This window comes from Lissotriton helveticus, chromosome 9, assembly GCF_964261635.1.
Source record: "Lissotriton helveticus chromosome 9, aLisHel1.1, whole genome shotgun sequence".
Classification (NCBI taxonomy): Eukaryota; Metazoa; Chordata; class Amphibia; order Caudata; family Salamandridae; genus Lissotriton; species Lissotriton helveticus.
Window position 1 is genome coordinate 269,592,317 of NC_136070.1, and position 21,052 is coordinate 269,613,368.

Sequence of the window (21,052 nt, forward strand, 5' to 3'; positions counted from 1 at the left end):
TGGAGCACCTGTTGGTCCCATGGGTCCATTATCATACAATTTGGGCATTCCTCAGTCGTACGCCCCAGCTCCATTTATGCCTTTTATGCCGGCGCCTCTTACACCTTGGCTCGGTACGGCACCGCCGAGGTATTCGATTCCGCATGCGGCTTCGCCGACTCCGGATCGACCTCGTAGTTTGGATCGAGGTTCCACACCTGTCCGTGAGTCTCGTCCTCCGGCTGCCCCGGCTCCTCGCTCGACGTCGAATCCGGCTCCATCGGAATCGTTACCTGATCCGTCGACTTCGACTCAAATAGAGTGGTCGAGATGAAGGGCTCAGCGTCTTCTGGAAGAAAGGGGAGGTGAAGATTCAGATGTGGAAGAGGGTGAGCTTCTTGATCATGATGATGACTTTGAAGACCTACGTGATGCTAGTGGTCTGGAGCTCTCTCCTGAGTGGGGTTTACCTTCAGCTTCTGATGCTCCTTCTAGGGACGTGGCACCCTATCACGTTGTTATTAGGAAGGCTGCAGATCTTCTCAACTTGAAACTGCCCACGGTTGAGTACAAGCCCAACATCCTTACAGAAGTTTTGCATTCTCCCTCTTCTATTGTTGAACCTACATTGCCGTTCACTGATGCCTTATCAGATCCAATAAAAGAGATCTGGAAGAGACCGTTGTCTGCTCCTGCGGTTTCAAGATCTATTGCAAGGCGCTACAGGGTGGCTCCTGGTGACCCTGAGTTTCTCTCTTCGCACCCCTCTCCTGAAAATCTTGTAGTGCAGGCGGCATGTTCTAACAAGGCTGCAGGCTCTTTCCCTCAAGTACCAGCGGACAAAGACTCAAAAAAGTTGGATCAGTCTGCAAAGAAGACTTTCTCTTCAGGGAGCATGGCTCTTAAATCCGCTAATGCTACTTGCCTTTTAGGACGGTATGTCCATGCATTGATGGATTCTGTGAAGCAGTTATCACCTAAGCTTCCTGAGGAAGATAGAAAGAACTTTAATGAGGTGGTCTCAGACACTCAGGCTGCTGCACGCATGGTTATTCAGAGTGGCATGGACACAGTTGATTCTGTTGCCAGGATTATGGGCTCTTCTATTGCGACCAGGAGGGCCGCGTGGTTAAAATCCTCTGATTTCTCTGCGGATGTGCAATCTACGTTGCTGGACTTACCTTTTGAAGGGACTGGCCTTTTTGGTAAAAAGGCGGATGTCGCCTTGGAAAGGTTTAAAGATAGCCGTGCTACTGCAAGATCTTTGGGTCTCCAGATGAGAGGGTCGACAACTAGAAAGTTTAGAGGCTTTGGTAGATCCTCTTTTCGTCCCTTCAGACAAGGCCAACAACAACAGCAGCAACAGCAGAACCCTCTGTATAAGTCCTATAGAGGTAGACAGAAGGGACGTGGGCGTCCAGTCTCCTCTTCCTCCACTTCCTCCAATAATACCCAACCCCCACCCGCATCAGCAAAGCAGCCCTAGATCCACCATTCTGGATCATGTGGGGCCAGTAGGGGGTCGGCTTACTCATTTTCTACGAGATTGGGAATCGGTTACATCAGATCTTTGGGTTCTCAATCTCGTGGAAAATGGGTATGCACTTCCTTTTCAGGAGTTCCCTCCCAATTACCCTCCTTGCCAAGGTTATTGTTCAGAGGACCACCTGCTGCTCCTGCAGGAAGAAGTCCTGGCTCTGTTCCGAAAGGGTGCAATAGAGGTGGTTCCAGAGCAGGGGAGGGGTCAAGGGTGCTACTCCCGGTATTTCTTGATACCCAAGAAGGATGGCAGGCTTCGGCCAATCCTGGATCTCAGGATTTTGAACCTCTATCTCAAACAGGAGAAGTTCAAAATGCTCACCCTTGCTCAGGTTCTTCAAGCGCTGATGGAAGAAGACTGGATGGTGTCGATCGACTTGCAGGATGCGTATTAACACATCCCCATTCTGAAGTCGCACAGAAAGTATCTCCGTTTTACGGTGGGATCGCAGCACTACCAGTTTGCGGTCCTTCCGTTTGGACTTACTACTGCGCCTCGAGTTTTCACCAAGGTGATGGCAGTGGTGGCTGCGCATCTCAGGAGATCGGGGATACCTGTGTTCCCCTATCTGGACGACTGGCTGATCAAAGCGGAGTCGCCGGAGAAGGTGCTCCATCATCTGCAGGGGACAACTCAGTTGTTGCACAGGTTGGGTTTTTCGATAAACGTACCCAAGTCTCACCTGGTGCCCTCCCAGCGCAACCTGTTCATAGGTGCGGTACTGGACACTACTGTATGTCGTGCATTCCCTCCACCTCAAAGGATTCACGACATACAGGAGATGATTCCTTTATTCTACAATGGAGCGGTTGTTCCAGTCCTGAAGGTCCTTCGTCTGCTCGGTCTGATGGCTTCTTGCATTCTGTTGGTCAGTCATGCACGCTGGCACATGAGGGCACTCCAGTGGTGCCTCCGCAGGCAGTGGTATCAACACAACGGAGATCTCAGGGAGTCAGTGAGGATCTCCAGAGAAGCTGCAGCGGATCTGTCTTGGTGGGGCGTGGAAGGCAATCTGTCTCAAGGAAAGCCTTTTCAACTGCCTCCATCAGTGGCCACAGTGATAACGGATGCATCCACTCTCGGGTGGGGTGCTCATCTGGGGGACCTGGAGGTCAAGGGCCTTTGGTCTCCAGAAGAAAGGTTGCTTCACATCAACCTTCTGGAATTGCGGGCGATACGTTTGGCGCTCAAGGCCTTCCTCCCTTCCCTTCGCGGTCGGTCGGTTCAAGTCCTGACGGACAACACGACCGCGATGTGGTACATCAACAAGCAGGGAGGAGTGGGGTCACAGTGTCTCTGCAGAGAGGCTCTGCGTCTCTGGTCCTGGGTTCAGGACCATCAGATTTGTCTGATGGCAAATCATCTGGCCGGGGTTCTGAACGTTCGTGCGGACAGTCTCAGTCGGCAGTTCTCTGCCGACCACGAGTGGAGGCTTCACCCGGAGGTGGTTCGCGACATCTTTCAGATGTGGGGGACTCCTCGGGTGGACCTGTTTGCCGCTCGCGAGAATGCTCACTGCCCGTCATTCTGCAGTCTCCAGTATCCGTTGCAAGGAGCCTTGGGGGACGCGTTTCAGTTGAGTTGGGGAAATCAACTCCTTTACGCGTTTCCTCCCATACCCTTGATTCCTCGGGTTCTGAGGAAGATTCGCCAAGACCGGGCCCAAGTCATATTGATCGCCCCGGATTGGCCAAGAAGGGTGTGGTACACAGACCTTCTCCACCTCTCCTCTCACCTGCCGCTCCGTCTCCCTCACAGGGCAGACCTCCTCTCTCAGATGGAGGGGCAGGTTCTACACCCCCACCTCCAGACATTGCACCTTCATGCCTGGAGATTGAACGGGGCAACTTGAGTTATTTTTCTCTCCCTCACGATGTGGTGGATGTCATTCTTTCTGCCAGGCGTGACTCCACTAAGTCCATTTATTCCTATAGGTGGTCTAAATTTGTTTCTTGGTGCAGGGAGAAGGATGTTGACCCTTTGAAGGCTCATTTATCTGACATTTTACAATTTGCTCTTTCTCTGGCGCAGCAAGGTTTTGCTGTGGCCACGGTCAAGGGGTATCTTTCGGCCTTATCGGCATTTCTCTGTTTGCCGGATCAGCCCTCTCTTTTTAAATCTCCGGTGGTTTTAAGGTTCTTGAGGGGTCTAACGAATATGTTCCCTCCTACTCCTTTTGTTGTTCCTCATTGGGATTTGAATCTTGTGCTGACCTTCTTAATGGGTTCTCCCTTCGAACCCTCGCACAAGTGTCCATTGAGGCTTCTTTCTTTTAAAACTATCTTCCTCGTTGCAATCACCTCGGCAAGGAGGGTAAGTGAGCTTCAGGCTCTTGTTCCAAGCCCCCATTCCTGACCATTCATGCTGAAAGGATGGTTCTCAGGACCAAGGCTGCTTTTCTGCCTAAGGTGGTTACTCCCTTCCATCTTGGACAGTCCATTACCCTTCCTACCTTCTATCCTCCCCCTCACCCTTCTAAGGAGGAAGAGAGACTGCACCGTCTGGACCCTAAGAGGGCGGTGTCTTTCTATCTGGACAGGACTAAAGACTTCCGGGTGGACGACCAGCTGTTTGTTGGTTTTGCTGGCTGTCGGAAGGGCAGAGCGGTGCACAAGCGCACACTTTCCAGGTGGATAATCTTGTGCATCAAGATCTGCTACTCCCTTGCGGGTAAGGACCCTCCTGAGGGTATTAGAGCACATTCAACTAGAGCAAAGTCTGCAACATCTGCTTTGTCTAGAGGTGTACCTGTTGAGGACATTTGCAGAGCCACGACTTGGGCCTCCCTCCACACTTTCGCGAAGCACTACTGCTTGGATACCGAGGTGAGGAGGGACGGCCACTTCGCGCGCTCTGTTCTCCAAGATTTCCTGGTGTAGCGGAGTGGACACCCTCCTCCGGGAGTGGGGACTGCTGTGGGACTCTATTCACAAGGTGAGGAATCCACACGGCAGATGTATCTATCAGAAGAACAAGTTACTTACCTTCGGTAACGCTTTTTCTGGTAGATACAATATCTGCCTGTGGATTCCTCACATGCCCACCCGCCTCCCCGTTGTCGACTCTGCTATACCTGGTCTTTCTGTATATATGGTTTATGCTATTGTATTGATTTTGATTTATATGTACTGGGTACATTGTATATTTGCATATTTGCTATCGTTGGTCCGTCCGTGTGCCTCGAAGGCATGGAAAAAAGGGCGGAACTGACGTCATCACGCCGGCGTGGGCCTGATAAGGGGTCGGTGACGTCAGGCGGAGTCACGCGCGAGGTCGTACTCCTGTGACGTCGTCCACGTCGGCGTGCTACGAAGAAAATTTCCGAACGTTGCTGACGCAAGGGGATATTCACACGGTGAGGAATCCACAGGCAGATATTGTATCTACCAGAAAAAGCGTTACCGAAGGTAAGTAACTTGTTCGTTTCGATCATAGCATTAAAAATAAGCATAAGTGCGAGGGTCACTGGTTCCATGGCTAATTTGGCCATTGCGACCGGGCATGGTTCATATGGTGACCCTGAACTTGCTGCCATGAGCATGCTACGAGTATTGTCCATAGATAGGTGACTCAAACTTGTCAAGGATACGGGGGTACGCATTAAAGAGCTTATGTTCCTCTTTAACCGTGGCCCTCCCAGCTGCACTTGGACCATTAAACGCCGAAAAAATGGCCTCCACTTTATCCAGGAAGAATTTGGCGATGATATCGCAAAGTTCCTGGCTCGACTGAACTTTAACTGGGTGTGGTGATGCCAAGCTAGAAACTGTTCTAAAAAGTTCCTTCGCCGAGTTTTTTGCCTAATCAATTCGGTTAGTGTAGAACTTTTGTTTGGCAGTAAACAGGAGTTGTTTGTAATTCAGAAGGCTATTTTTATAAACCTTCTTCTCTCATTCCTTATATTCTTTCCTCCATCTCCGCTCAAGACGCTTACACTTGAGTTTTTCATATCTCAGTTCTTCCGTGAACCATGGAGCGGAGGGGATTACTCTTTTGAGAAAGATTGTTTTAACTGGAGCTAGTTTACCGCAAGCTCTCTCCAACCATTTGGTATATGCAATGGTTCCTTCCTCCAACCCCACAAACATTTGGTCCGCGATCGATGTAAGGAGTTTCTGAAGAGCATTCCCATCCACTTTATTCCAAGCTCTAAATTCAATCTGCCTCTTGATGCGTGGCCCACTTGCATGCTGGTCCCTAAGGGCTAGCTCAAACTGAACAGCAGCATGGTCTGTCCAAACAAGAGGCAGTACCCCGGTAAACCGGAGACCTGGGTGGTTTGTGAAAATACCGTCCAGGGGGTTTACAACCTTTACAACGCAACTTTTACCACGCAGTGCCTTTACGACGCAACTTTTACAACGCAAACCATTACAACGCATTGCGCTGGGGGGCGCTCTAGGATAGGGAATACGTTTAATTTACTGTCCAACACCTTCCCTAGTGTCCACGGGGACTGGAGTTGGAATAGTAAATTAAACTATTCACTATCCAGCACCCCATAGCGCTATGCGTTGTAAAGGTATTTGTTGTAAATACTGCGTTGTAAAGGCATGCGTGGTAAAAGTATGCGTTGTAACGTCATACATTCGTCCAGGGTATGTCCCACCACATGAGTTGGACCAATAACATGCTGCTGGAGGTCTGCGCTCTTCATCTTATCGATGAGGATCGCTGTGCCCAGTTCAGAGGGAGCATCCAGGCGATAATTGAAATCCCCCTTGATGGTGTAAGCATCTATGCAAATGCTATCTTCCAGCAAATTACCAATGGACGTGTTAAAGGTGTTCCTAGCTCCTGGTGGTCAATAAAGTAAGATACCTTTAAAGGTATGATGATGGGATAGGGTCAGGGGCGTGGCTTAGGAGCCAGAGAGAATGGCGGCGTGAGCTCGGAGCTCCGCGCCTGATCCCCGCATTTATCCTGCTAAAAGGTGCGGCGACTCCCGCGGAGGCCCTAACTTGCAGACCGGAGGCAACAGGAGTCTAATCTGTTCCCTCGATCCCGCTGGCGGAGCTGTGGGAAAGCCCGCCGGCGGAAGGAACGCGATTACGGGCCAGTGCACGGACGAGGGCAAAATGGCGGCTACAACGGATGCCGAGAGCGATTGAGCAGTACGTCTGGGCGGAGGGCGCCTCTCCGGGAGCCGTGCAGGCAGAGGTGGCAACTGATCTGCCGGGGGAGCAGCAAGGCGGAATTGCGGCGAGTCCCGTGGCCCCTGACTGGGACGCCCGTCGATTTGTGCCTCGGACCCAGCCGTGACCCCTGAGACAAGATAGCGGCAGAGGGAACGGAAGAGGAGATGCGTTTCTTTTGAGCCGACTGCCCTGCTGGCCCTGCGACCTGCTGGGGTGTGCCCGGGGTGTTGCCTGCCGCAGGGAACTGAAGCGGGGCTGCGCATGGGGAGATCCGGAGTGCGGCGGGGCGCCCGGCCCGGAACGAGGCGGAGAGGCAGACTGAGATCCATGCCGCTGGGGGACGTCCGGTGGCTGCCGCCTGTGGGCCCGAGAGACGAAGGGCCGCCCCTGGTTGAGGGAAGCTGTTGGGGCGCAGACGAGGGACGGCTTCCCCCGAAGGAACGAAGCTGGTCCGCGCTGGAGGAGGAGGTGCCCCTTGCCGCGGCAGATTCGATGCGCCCTAGACCCACAACAAGATCGGAAAAGAAGCAGGACTTGCCCACAGCTGGCCCGGGGAGGCTGAAGGGTCTGACGGCGTAGCTGCCACCGCAGGGCGGTAAGGAGTGCAACGGTGGCGAACTGTGGGGAGTAGCGTGTGGAGGCGGCAAGTAGGGTTTACCAGTCGTGCGACCCCAGATGAGCCCTGGCCAACAGCTGAGAGGGGGGGAGCTGCCTCTTTGGCCTCCGGACGCGGCTGGGTGGACCTCGGCCGCCCACAGGAGCACTGGAGAGGCCGGAGAGACCAAGAGGGAGTGTTGGAAGCACAGGTCTTGAGCCGAGGGCAGAGCGGAGAAGCCGAGCGGGGTCGAGAACCCAATGCGACTGCCAGGACTGGGGGCGTCCTAGGCTCCACTTCTGAACTACTGAGAGGACCTGAGGCACCACGAACTGCGACTGAGGGGTGGACCTCCCTGACGAGAAGTCCCCGTCGGGGGATAAGGTCCTGACCGCGAATAGCGCGGGATCTACGACCTGGGACTGCTCCCCTATTGTTGACGAGAGTAGTGGTGGACCCCTGGACACTCGTGAGTGAGGTAATTACGTCCAAAGCGGCTAAGCAGAGGAGGGGGAGGCCAGAGGGGGCGCTTGTATGTTGTTCTCCTGCCCCACTGAATTTGGATCTCCAGGTGGACAGCTGGTTGGTGAACTAGAAGCCCAGGGCATATAGCTGCTACGATATCGAGACCTGAAAGTGACTACTGAGCCTCCCCCGGCAACTGAACAGAGGATTACGGACGCTGGTGTGATTTAAGAACTGACACCATGGTACGAAACAAGGGGAAGACTGAGGGAGCCGCGACCTCTGAGGCAGCAGAGGGTGACCCTGCGGGGCCCTCGGACCTGCAGCAACTTCAAGAACACATACTGGAGGCTATCGCGGCAACGAGAGAAGCTTTACAACACGATATCGCACAGGTGGTGTCGGGACTGGGTCTCCTGAGGGCTGACCACAACAAACTCAAGGATAGGGTCAAGGAGGCTGAGGACACTTTGAGCGAGTTAGCCCCAGCCCACAAAAACATGGAGGAAAGGCTCACGGACACTCTGGGCAGGATAAACACGCTGGACAGGAGGGCTGAGGATGCCGAAAACAGGAGCCGACGCAGTAATATCCGTATAGTGGGCCTGCCCGAAAATACAGAAGGGGGAGATATGGTTGAGTTTCTGGACAATTGGCTTAAGACCACGGTCACCATTCTTCACTCTGGAACAAGCTCATCGTGTTCCGGCTAGGCCTCCTAAGCCGGGCCTGCCCCCGAGGCCGGTCGTAGCCAAACTGCTGCACTATAAAGACAGGGACCTTCTGCTTCAAAGAGCCAGCGATGCAGGGCGGTTCCAGGTAGCGAATAGTAAGGTGACCCTGTTCCCTGATTACACCTTTGAGACGCAGAGACTGCGAGACTCCTTTTTATCTATTAAACGCGAACTGCGGAATGAGGGCATTCAGTACTCCCTGCTCTTTCCGGCCAAGCTAAGAGTGGTATTGGACGACAAAACTCACTTCTTCCCCACATCGGTGGATGACCCACTGTTTCACGCGGCACTGGAGAAGGGCATAACCCAGTTCTTTGCGGAAAACGAGTGGTCCACGGCCACCAGAGCGATGGAATGGAACGCCTTTAATGTGGTAATTAGAGGTCAGTGCATAGGGCAACATGTGGGAGTACGGAAGGTATTGTTGGAGGATCTGCAGAAGGCGGATTCTAAGTTGAGAGATGCCGAGAAAGCGCGACCGGGCCACCCCGAGCTTCAGGGGGAGGTCAGCTTGGCTAGGGAGGCAGTAGCGGTGGAGGTAGAACGCCTCCGCAGCTTCGATCATAAAGCATACCTGCTCCGGGCCCATGTTGAAGGGGACAAAGCTGGAACACTACTGGCGTGGCTGGCCAACCCTGCTAAAAGAAGCTCCCCGATACTAGCAGTCGAGGGAGAAGGGGGCCGCATACAATACTCCCAGATGGAGATACTAAATAGCTTTCAGGGATACTATGAGAGCCTCTATAGGAGCGCGCTGGCGGGGCAGGAGAACAACATACAAGCTTTTCTTGCAGACCTACAGCTGCCGCATTTGGATCAGGCGGACGACTTGGGTAGGGACATAGAATTAGGGGAGATCAGAGGGGCAATCAAACGGATGGCTCGCAACAAAACGCCGGGTCTAGATGGGTTACCCATTGAATTCTACAGCAAATACCTAGATTTGCTAGCGCCGAGACTACAAACGATATATAATGAAGCCAAGACAACCGGCCATCTGCCCCAGTCTATGCGCGAGGCCCTGGTGATACCACTACTAAAACCAGGGAGGGAGAGCGAAAATCCGGCCTCCGATAGGCCGTTGTCCATGCTCACCACGGACTACAAAATATTGAGTGCCATACTAGCAGCGAGGCTCCTACAGCACATGCCCGCCTTGGTCCACACGGACCAATCGGGTTTTATCCCGGCGCGGAACACAACGATAAATATACGGAGGCTTACACGCTTGATGGAAAGTCCACACATGGAAGCCCTGACACCCCTGGTCCTCTCGATTGACATAGAGAAAGCGTTTGATAGCCTGGAGTGGGGATATTTGTATAAGGCCATGGAACACTTTGGCCTGGGAGAAGGTTATATTAAGTGGACTCGAGTCCTGTGTACGGCGGCAGTGGCTAGAGTGAGGATAGGACCCCTCGTTTCACACCAGTATCCGGTGGAGCGGGGCACCAGACAGGGTTGTTCCCTTTCCCCCCTGCTGTTTGCTTTGGCGATTGAGCCCCTCGCGGCTGAGGCCCTGACAGGTAAACATTTTCGGGGTATAGACAGCAGAGAGGGCCAGCAATTCATCTCCTTATACGCGGACGACCTTCTATACTAGAAAACGGATCACAGGCGTTGAAGGGTGCGGAGCGACTCCTAGAGCGATTCGGGGCACTATCAGGGCTGAAGGTTAACTGGTCTAAAACCTGCTTGTTTCCTCTGAGACGGGACACAGTACGGCCTGACCACCGATCCGAGGTTAATTGGGAGCCCACTTGTTTGAAGTATTTAGGAGTATATATCTACCACACGGCGGCAGACCTGTTGGAGGGTAATGTAGGCCGCTGCATGCGGGCACTGAAGGGCTGTATGGCCTTTTGGGCTACGCTCCCGCTCTGTCACTGGGCGCATTTCTTTATTGAAAATGATCGCCCTGCCGCGACTTCTATATTACTTTCACACCCTCCCTGTCTGGATACCTAGATCCTTCTTTTGCCAATTGAAATCAGAGATGACCTCCTACATATGGGGGACGGGCAGATGTAGAGTGGCGCTGGCGACGCTCACCCGCCCGAAAGACGAGGGCGGAATGGCGACCCCTGATTTTGAACTCTACTACTTGGCTGGGCAACTGCAGATCTTTACGCAGGAGATAGCGAGGGTTTATCGAGGCCAGGAGAGCGAGAGAGGCGGGGGCACACCGCGCCATGTTCTAGCCTATATCGCTTTGCAGCAGAGAATCGCTCTTAGGGATCTGACGCCCGAGGAGCTGACGTTCAGGCTCTGCTGGAACCGATCCCAGTGTCGCGCGGGGGTGCAGCACCCATATGCCCCAGAGATACCCCTGGGAATGCTGACAGCACTCCCTCACGGAGGAGATTGGTCGCAGTTGCAGAGTTGGGAGGACGCGGGCATACAAGTGGTTGGCGACCTCTACGAGGACGGGGCCCTTGTCCAGTATCCAGAGTAGCAGGAGAAATTTGGGCTACCTAGAGGGGAATACCTTCTGCACGCTGCGGTGACTAGGTCCATCCAGAGGCGCTGGAAGGGTGGACTTGCGGAACCAACGACGACCATGGCCTGTCAGTACACCATGATGGCAGCCGGAACCTATAAGGCTGTGACATGCTTGTACTCCAGAATGCTCCGGGAAAGCCTGCCGCCGCTGACGATGCTAAAGGCCAAATGGGAAACGGACCTTAACAGGGAGATCCCTGAATCGACTTGGTCTCAGTTAGAGAGACGAGCTAAAAATAGCACGAGAAACGCGCGCTTTCAGCAGATCCACTTTTACGTGCTACATAGGGCTTACATGACCCCGGGCAAAATCAAGAAGTATTTTGGAGCAGCCAATGCGGCATGCCCGAGATGCAATTTGGATGGAGCGGAGCTGGAGCATATGTTGTGGTCCTGCCCTGGCCTCGGGAATATTGGCAAGCGATTGGGGATACTTTAACTGAAGTGACGGACAGGACATTACAATACGATATAGCAGTATGCTTACTACACTGGTTTCCGCACACGCCCAAAAATAAAACCACAAGCAAATTCATAGATATGGGCCTGATCATAGCTAAAAGGGAAATCACACGACATTGGAAGGCGAGAGTAGGTCCCACACACAGGAGATGGGTCAATGACTTCTTGAGGTGGGCCGTATGTGACAGCACGCACCGGTACCAATTGGCTCACCGTAAACCGAACGATAGAGCCTTGGACACGGCGGCGGCCTGGGAGGCATTGGTTCAAGCCCTAAGAGATAGCACACTACAGGAGGATGAGGTTGACCTGGACGGGAACGGCTCCCGAGACACACCAGGGACATCGCAAGCCTAGGTAGATACTAGACACTGTCTCCTGATTGCACCCATAGTTGAGATAGTGCTGAGAACTTCGGAGTCGGTGGTGGACATTTGGGAGGGGGGGAGGGATGGGACGTTGGGGACTGTTGGGAACTGTTGGGAACTGTTGGGAACTGTTGGGAGATTCAATAGTGAGGAGTAGTTGAAAAGCAGACGAGCACATATCCAGAAGAAAGAATTGCACCTGATGCGCCTTATCAGACCCCGAGAATACTTCTTTTCATTGCCGCCAGACCGCCGTGATGTGGGCCTCCAGGCTATGTATAGAAATGATTGGAAACGGTAGAATTTGAGGAACTGAGAGGTGTTAATTCTGTGATAAAACTTTTGTACTGAATGTCTGCAATAAAAACTATTTTTCAAAAAAAAAATGATGGGATAGGGTAAGATTAAAGGACAAAGCTGCACAGGCTAAGTTCAGAGTTCAAAAAATGTTCACCTGCATTGACTTCAATGCGATCACCCCTGGAACCATATACTTAAGCCCTGTTGAAGACTCTAGCTTAGGGAGGCATGTGTGGCAGCTGTTTCACGAGATTTCGGTGAGTGGAATTGTGCTTTGAGGAGGTTTTTGGGGCAGATGATGTGGTGCACTGACTTGGTTCCTTCTTTACACTGAGAGAGGAGGAGCTTGAATATAGATGAAGCTGCTGAGCTGCACACTGTGAGCCCCACCCCCTTGTAACTCCTTCAGAGGAAACTTTGCCAACAGATAAATCAGGTGTATCCTGGACAGTGTTCTAGAATGTTTGGGAGCTTTCTTTGTGTCTCATTGGCCAGCAGCCTGTCTTTAATCTCTGTCCTTTCTCTCTGTACCCTTTTCACACTGCATCTGCACAACCTGCTGATTCTTCAGTCTTTCTTTGCCCCCTCAGGTGGATGCCGAGCAGTATTATGCAGAGTTGGAAGAAAAGTTGACAGACGAGTTCAATGCAGAGCGGAACCGCATCACTCTCAAGCGCCTCGACATTGCCTTTGTCACCTTCCAGGATGACCGGATGACCTCGGTGTGAGTGCCATTTTCTTATTTACACCTCTTTGTTCCCAGCCTGCCTGGTCACAGCTGCCATTAATTTGCGAGATGAATGGCTGGGTACAGTAAGTAGACATCACCCCATAGGCTCCCAATGCCTGTACGAAGCAGGATGAATGGCCGGATACAGTAAGTGAGCGTCACCCCAAAGACTCCCAATGCCTGTACGAAGCAGGATGAATGGCCGGATACAGTAAGTGAGCGTCACCCCAAAGACTCCCAATGCCTGTACGAAGCAGGATGAATGGCTGGGTACAGTAAGGAGGTGTCACCCCATAAACTTCCAATGCCCCTACAAAGCAGGATGAATGGCCAGGTACAGTAAGCGAGGGCCACTCCATAGACTCCCAATGACTCTACAAAGTAAGATGAATGTCTAGGAACAGTAAGCAGGCGTCACCCCAAAGACTCCCAATGCCTCAACAAAGCAAGATGAATGTCTGGGTACAGTAAGCAGGCATCACCCATAGACTCCCAATGCTTCTACGAAGCAGGATAAATGGCCGGGTACAGTAAGCGAGCATCACCCCATAGACTCTCAATGCCCCCACAAAGATTGATGAATGTCTAGGTACAGTAAGCAGATGTCACCCCATTGACTCCCAATGCCGCTACAAAACAGGAAGAATGGCTTTGTACAGTAAGTATACATCACCTCATAGACTGCCAATGGCTCTACCAATGATGATGAATGTCTGGGTCAGTAAGCAGCCGTCACTCAATAGCAGCCGTGGCCGCTGCAGGTAAGTGCGATGGGGCCACTTGAGCAAGATGAATTTCTGGGCACAGTAAGCAGACGTCACACAATACGCTCCCAATGCCGCTACGAAGCACAATGAATTGCCAGGTACAGTAAGCAGGCGTCACCCGATCCGATAGACTCCCAGTGCCTCTACTAAGCAAAATGAATGAGCGGGTGCAGAAAGCAGGCGTCACTCTATAGACTCCTAATGCCACTGTGAAGCAAGATGAATGGCTGGGTACAGTAAGCAGACGTCACCCCATAGTCTCCCAATGCCTCTACAAAGCAGCGGACAGCGACCATAGAAGCCTCCATGGACACCTGCGCCCATACGTACTGAGTCCCATAGTATTGAGCAATCACTTTTACGCCCAGGAGTGTGGGTCTGGTTAACGTGCTTAGTCATCATAAGTTGAAAAGTTATGCTTGCTGTGTGGAGAATTTCCAGAGACAGCGGAGTTCAAATACCATGGCAGAACATGCCTGTCTGAAATCATGCTGCACTTCGCAATTCTCTCTTTGAAAAGCTGTAATCCAAGGCACAAACTGTGTGGGGACTTAAAGCCCTTCGTTTCTTGCTAATTATTTAATTGCAGTGGTTGAGGTATTGCACTCTCCAAAAATCCTTCTTTTTCTCAGTCAGCCACACCAGCAGTAGAATTAACATACCGCAATTTAATAATTAACAAAGCAAAGTTTTCGAGCGCCCACAGAGGTGCTTCAAGGAAATTTAGGCTATGTGCAGCATGCCTTGTGAGAGAGATGCTCTGCCTGCCGCGGTTTAATCTTCACTTTTCACTTTATAAAATCTGAGGAGGTGATAGTGTCCCCTGTGCTTGCCCCACTTCAAAATCTTGGATACCTTTACACATTGCCTAATTTAAGCCGGCGGTTGAGGTGGAGGAACTTGAACTCATTAATTGAGGACCAGGACTTTTCTCATCATCAGACCCAGAGCCAGGGAGATGATGGCTGAACAGGTTGAACGGAGGAGGAAAGGAAATAAATCTACAGTGTCTAATTGAAAACACAGGGATGAAAAAGACTCTACAAGTGGGAAAAAAAGAGTCAGGAAGTGTAGGGTGATGGGTCTGGTGGAAAAAAGAAACAGGAGTTTATATTAAGACTAGTCACCTTCTGAATTCAACAACCTGCCATTCGTCACCGACGACAGCCGGCTTTTAGGGAAAACTTTGGACCCCGGTACTTATGCATTTTTAAAATAAGTACCTGCCTATGCATCTTTATATTACAGACACCCCTTACCAAAAACTATGGACTGTATGAATATGAACAGTGCTTAGTTTGCAAAAACAAAACTTAAATCATACAGGGTCCCAAAGTTTTTTTGTTTTTTTTGTATTCAAAGTATGCAAATGCTGGGGTTGCTGAGCACCTCGACTACCTATCCTTAATTCTACTGCATTGCTCATTCATCCACTACCCTACACTTCCTGTCTCTTTAGCTCTCGCTGGCAGGTTCTTCACCATCCCTTCTGTCTGTCACTGTTTTCATATCTTTCTCTTCCTTTCTCTGGCTTTATTTGTTGCTCTGTTTCAAAGTCTGATGATGAAAAATGAGTCCCAAACCACAGAAAAGAGAACCTACTCCCGGCAACAACTGGCACAAATTAAGCATGGCTATATCATATCCCCCTGACACCACATTTCTAACCGCAGTCCAACTCTAGAGGAGTCACCATTATTGGCATTTGACTAATAATAAGGCATCATAGCACTTTCTTATTCTGGCGTCCCTTTGATACAGTTCTAGGAATTCCATCATTTGGTTGAATATGTTCTCTGGAAGGATTTAGTTGCATTTAATAGTTACTTGGGAGTTGCATATTTAGTTTACAGACAGTTGTTGTAGGTTATTGTGAAAGTAAAATTAGTTTTCTGCAAGTGAGTATGTTTTTAGTGTCTTGTGTATGGATGACTGTATAGAATATCTTTTCCATTTTCTCTTTTGAGTTGGGTGTTCCATTACAGAGACAATACAGATTTATTTCTAGAACTACTCCACAATCCAGGCAGGTAGCTGTGATCCTCTGTGCATGATAGCACAGTAAGCTTATACTGGTTGTATCCAAGTGGTTGTATGATGTATGTTGGTGTGATGCAAGACAGCGCTTTTGGTTTGCCAGCGCTTTGACAACTATATGGCTTTGGTGCTGTGTTTTTGTATAATCGGCTTGTAGTTAGTGTGTCCAAGTGCAAAAGGCCAGTAACAGGCATGATAAATTAGCTCACCAGCTATGACGAAGTGAGATGTTGTTTATTTTAGCACTCTTTCTCCTTTTGAATGTAGGATTATAAAGGACTACTGCCGTACCCGCTGCCGCAGAAACCCCCAGCAGTCTTCTGTGACCACCGTGATAAAAGCGCACACTTGGGCGGTCCATTATGCACATGCACCAAACGATATAATCTGGTAAGTGCATGCAGATCCTTAGTACTTGTGTTAATACTACATTCATTCTAATCATTGAGATCTTTCATGGACAAAACCACATCAACAACCTTCACCTCTCAAACACAGGCATATGTGTTAATCATGTGCCAGCCACATATTTAAAAAGAAATGATCATGCCTTACTTATTTTCCAAAGGTCTAAAAAGGCAGTCCTTTAAGATCTTAACCATTTTTAATCTCTTGAGCTGGTCTGTCCAGCTTTCCCTTGTTCCGGGATTTCTATTTCCAAGGGCAGCAATCTGGTATGTAGCTATATTTGTTGCATGCACATGTAATTTTCAGGCTTTCTATCTTTCCACTCAACATCTTCGTCTAATCAGAGACAACTTAAAAAAAAAATGTGCCCTAGATGTTTGCGTCAATATGAAATGGCTCAAGTCAATTGTGGAGATCCACTTTGTAGGTAGTTGGCGTTGTCGACAAGTGGCATGCTTTAATCCCACTGCATAACAATACACATACCACTCGGAAGCCTATGGTAGCCTTTCGTGCACAGATTATATACACAACCTACCTCAACAACTTTCCTACATTGGTGAGGTTCACCATCTTGCCAGAGGCATCTCTGACCACTCCCCAACGTGCGCAGCCTACGGATTTACAGATCACAGACATAGGCAAAGGGTAGTACTTAGTGCCTGGTATCTTGGGATACCCTGCATCCAGACGGACCTTCATGAGACCACAAAGCAACGCTTCGATGAAAATTAGGGTTCAGTGTCCCCAGTACAAACATCGTGGGAAACATATAAAATGATCATAAGGGGTCAGGGCATGGCATTGATTGTGGGGCATAAAAAGGAAAAGAAAAGCCTGATAGGAAACGCTTGAAAAGGAGATTCAGGAGTTGGAATCCCAACTCGCTGCTGATGACCAGGGAAACTTACAACACAACTTATCCTTGATGCAAAAGGAGTGCAGAGATGTCGTAACAGAGGCGGCTAGGGATCACCATCACGCAAATTTGTACTACATCTATTAGGTGAGTGACAGGGCTGGGAGGCTCTTGGCTTGGATGGATGGAAGCGAAGCAGCGTCTCAGGTGTTCGAAATCTTAAATGACAGGAGCGAAGTTTTAGTTTTAAGGACAAGCAAGATGTGGCCCATGTCTTCGTTGCCTATTACGCTCGCCTATATTCCCCAGCACTTTCAGGTATGGCTGAGAAATCTCGCAAGTTCCTAACTGATATCTAGATACCGGGTAGCGCGCAGACGGAAAAAGTGCTCCTAGAGTAGGACATGATGAAAAGCGAAGTGACGCAAGGCATCTGTGACTTAGTCGTAGACCCTAACAGCCTATATTGCCGACCCAACCTTTACTCTTGACAGGTAAATGCACATATTCACATTACTTAGTCACTACTCAGGTTACACCATCAACTGGGACAAATCCCTGATCTATATCGTTCATGAAACCATGCAAGCCTGACTGACGACTGTGCAGTTAGTCACCAGACTCAGATGTTTTCTACATTCACAGTCTTGAGCCACAATTCACATGCTTGTGAGGGGATGTTCAACACTGGGGAGCCTTGCCACTGTCCCTATTAGGGAAAGCTACACTATTCAAAATGATATCCCTCCCCTGTTTTATCTACTCACTTCAGAACACACCTAACCTAGTCCTACTTCCAAGCAATAGACAGTACAACCTGTGTGCTTCTCTGGGATGCCGCCCCCCCTCGAATAGCAGTTCAGAAACTGAAAAGGAGCTGGTATGATGGGGGATAGCTCTCCCCGATCTACAAAAGTATGACAGGCGTCCCCACTTAACGCTATTAACCAATGGGTCCATCTCCTGGAAGACGATCCAGCTTACATGATTGATAGGAGGAATATGCGGCCTGGGGACTACCTTAGAGCCATCTATGGGGGACCACACAATACACCCCTCCCCAGCCCTACCGTGGTCACACCTACCTTTTGGCACACCACACTGCCAGGTGCTGGCAGGGCAAGACTCCTCGAGCCACTCTTGTGGGATACCGCGCAGTTGGCACCCTAGCCTTGCGGGGGGCTTTGATCGGTGGGATCTCATTGGCCTCTCTAGGGTGGGGAACCTGTAAAAACAGGGTGAGATACTTGCATTTGCAGAGTTACAAAGATCATACTAATTGGCACCCGCTAAGAGCTACCGATATTTACAAATACGCCATGCCCAACAACAGGTATTGCCAAAGGGCGAAGATCTCTCTGAATCCTCTGCACTCGAAGAAAGGCTGCTCGATGATTATATCTCCAAAAAGGTGATTTTGCTTACCCACAAAAAATTGTTCCATAACTACCCTGACACTTTGAGCCACTTGTAAGAGAGTTGAGAGTGTGACTTAGAGAGCCTGGAGGATGATAAGTGGCCTGAGGCGTTGGCGTCCCCTAGGGAGGTGGCTATAAGATCAAGGTTTCACCTGGAATAGCTCAAAATCCTCCATAGATGTTACTATGCATGTACAACATTGGTTAAAATAAGTAAACCAGGATACAGCACTGTGCCCCGAGAATTGTGGTCAGGAGGGTACATTATTTCATATGATATGAGGTGGTTCCCGGCACTCCAGTGATATTGGGAAGCCGTGATTGCCTGTTTCAACAGTGTTTGTGGGAGTGACATGGTACCATCAACAAAATGGTGCCTCCTAAATGTCTGGGACGAAACCAATCTCGCCCATATGAATAGTCTCTGGCTGACACTGGGTTTGATGGTGGCTAAACGTAATATAGCACTATTTTGGAGGGCTGAAGTAACACCACACCTGAGCGACTGGAAGAGAGACATGGACTGGTGTATGCAGGCTTAAAGAGTGGTCTAGGATAGCATGGTTCATCTGAACAAATGGACTAAAATGTGGAGGAAATGGAATACATATTGGAGGGTGCTATGTGTTCGTATCATGGGTACCAATTAAGTTATCCAGTATTATGGGTATCTTTCATAGATTCACATGCATGAATCATTCCCCGTCGTCGCGGTGGGAGTCCCCGGTACATAAATAAAGTAATGTCATATAGACATATATACATAGTAATGGGCCAGAGGCCTCTCATTAGTAACATATCCATGTCCTTTTGTAAAAAGGACCAAACCTTGGCCAAGAGCCAATCAGCTATCACCACCCTCTAGAACCTTCCTGGAAGGAGCTCTAGTCCCTCAGATTTTCTACCGCACGTCGTGCTAAGGGAGTCTCCACAGAGCTCTGCTCAGTTTTCCTTACTTCTCTGGATTTTCCAGTACTTTCTCACAGAATTTCTTCAGTTGTGTGGGGGTTTCAGTTTACCATGGCTGATACTCCTAAAAAAGGACTTTTTAGACCTTGTGCCTCTTGTGGCAAGAAGAGGCTTCATGTAGATGACAAGCATAAGGATTGCCTTTATTGTCTCTACCCAGACCACTCTTCTAAGGATTGTAAGGTCTGTCGGACCTTTTCAACAAAGACCCTCAAGGACAGAGAGGGGCGCCTGTTGATATGGCTACAAGACTGAAGGATAAAGACCAGGCAGTCTCTTCAGGTTGTGGAAAAGTAAATTTTGCCATGTTCTGTGTCCCTACGCCTCATCCATCATATGTTATGTGTGCATGACCAATATGCATATGTTATTCCCCATGTCCGATTAATGACGCAATTACAGTTGTGTCCACCTCTGGTATGTTATTTTCCAGTCCTCGTGAATACTACGAATATCAGGCCTATGTAAAGTAATGTTGCCACGTTTCCCAGTGTGCACGTTATTCCATTATAAAGTCCCCGTTTCCAGGCCTCAAAAGGGCCCGGACCACAGATTCAGCTCCTGTCTCCTGAAAGCCTCGCTGAGGAGCAATACAGCCCCCACCTGTATCCTCGACCCTTCACTTACTTCCTGCCTCGCAGTGCCCGGTGTAGCTTGGCTCTGCCTCTGAGTCTGCCAAAAGTATGTTATAATTCCAGCTATCAGTTCAGTCCTCCTCTTCTGCATTCCTAAGCTACTGAACTGCATCAATAGTTTCCGTCATTGTCTAGTCTTCTCGTCTCCACGTTAGAGAAATACTGTATTTAATAGTCATTTAGTATTCTTCACCACGCACTACATGTAGAATAATGCATGGTCCAGTCTTAGAATCAAGTTAGCTTCTCCCCTCATGACTTCTAGTTTATATCAACATGTTCCCTAAACATCAGATACCAGATAGGGTTTAGGTACATGTCGCTCCGACCCTCCAGACTCTAGTCTCTGCTCCTAGCACAGAGTTCGTAGCCCCCAGCTTCTCCTAGTAACACGTCATTGCTAGTTTTCGCGCACCATTAGGTTGGAGGTCCCGGCTCCTTAGGTAGCCCCCTCCTATGTTTCCGCCCATTCATGACCTATTCTGTTACGTTTGCATCACATGTCTATGTATACTCCCAGTTACACCTCTTTTTTACTGTTATCTTTCGCGACTGCTACGCGTCATGCCTTTCTGCTCCACCCACTGCTACGCCTACTACAATGTAATGCTATGTGTTCGCGTTATGTATATATGCCTGTGTTTTGTTATTGAATGTTAGCGCGCTCATCCCAGACCTAGCCCCAGCAGCTGCTGGGCCTCTTTTCCCCTGCTGGGCCCCAGTTGTCCTGCTGGGCCTTGTCACCTCTGTTCTATGCAGGTTGTCCTGATCCTGTCCTTATGCTGTAATAAACCTGCAGAAACTCCTACTACCTCGAATCTTGACTCTTATTTTATTGAGCTATCTGTTATGCTATAAGTCTAGTCAAAAATAGGGTTTTATTTATTTATTTACCACATAATGGCGCCCGAATAGGGACTTGCCCTTTCCCCACGCGTCGGTGAAGCCACGCCGACCCCCTGACCCTCTGCAGTCGTGACGGAACTCTTCTGCGCAGTGGCAGATATTTCTGCTCAAGTATCCCTCAGGCCCACGGAGGAGACGGAGGAGGCGGTCCAGCATCCGAACGAGACGGTGGAGGAACGCGGCGAGTCCCGACCAGAGCCCAAGCCGAGAGTCCAAGGTCCGAGGTATCCGGAGGCCCAC

The 21,052-nt window shown here is 50.0% G+C and overlaps 1 protein-coding gene across 4 annotated transcripts in view; it reads left to right on the forward strand.

Moving 5' to 3' along the window:
* Positions 1–21,052, forward strand: part of TMEM63C (transmembrane protein 63C) — a 739,018-nt gene that overhangs the window by 493,809 nt on the left and 224,157 nt on the right. For all 4 annotated transcript variants that reach the window (XM_078659954.1, XM_078659953.1, XM_078659951.1 and 1 more), the window contains 2 exons: positions 12,674–12,807; positions 15,885–16,007. In XM_078659954.1, the coding sequence (XP_078516080.1) occupies positions 12,674–12,807; positions 15,885–16,007 (257 nt within the window). The remainder of the gene's footprint in view (positions 1–12,673; positions 12,808–15,884; positions 16,008–21,052) is intronic.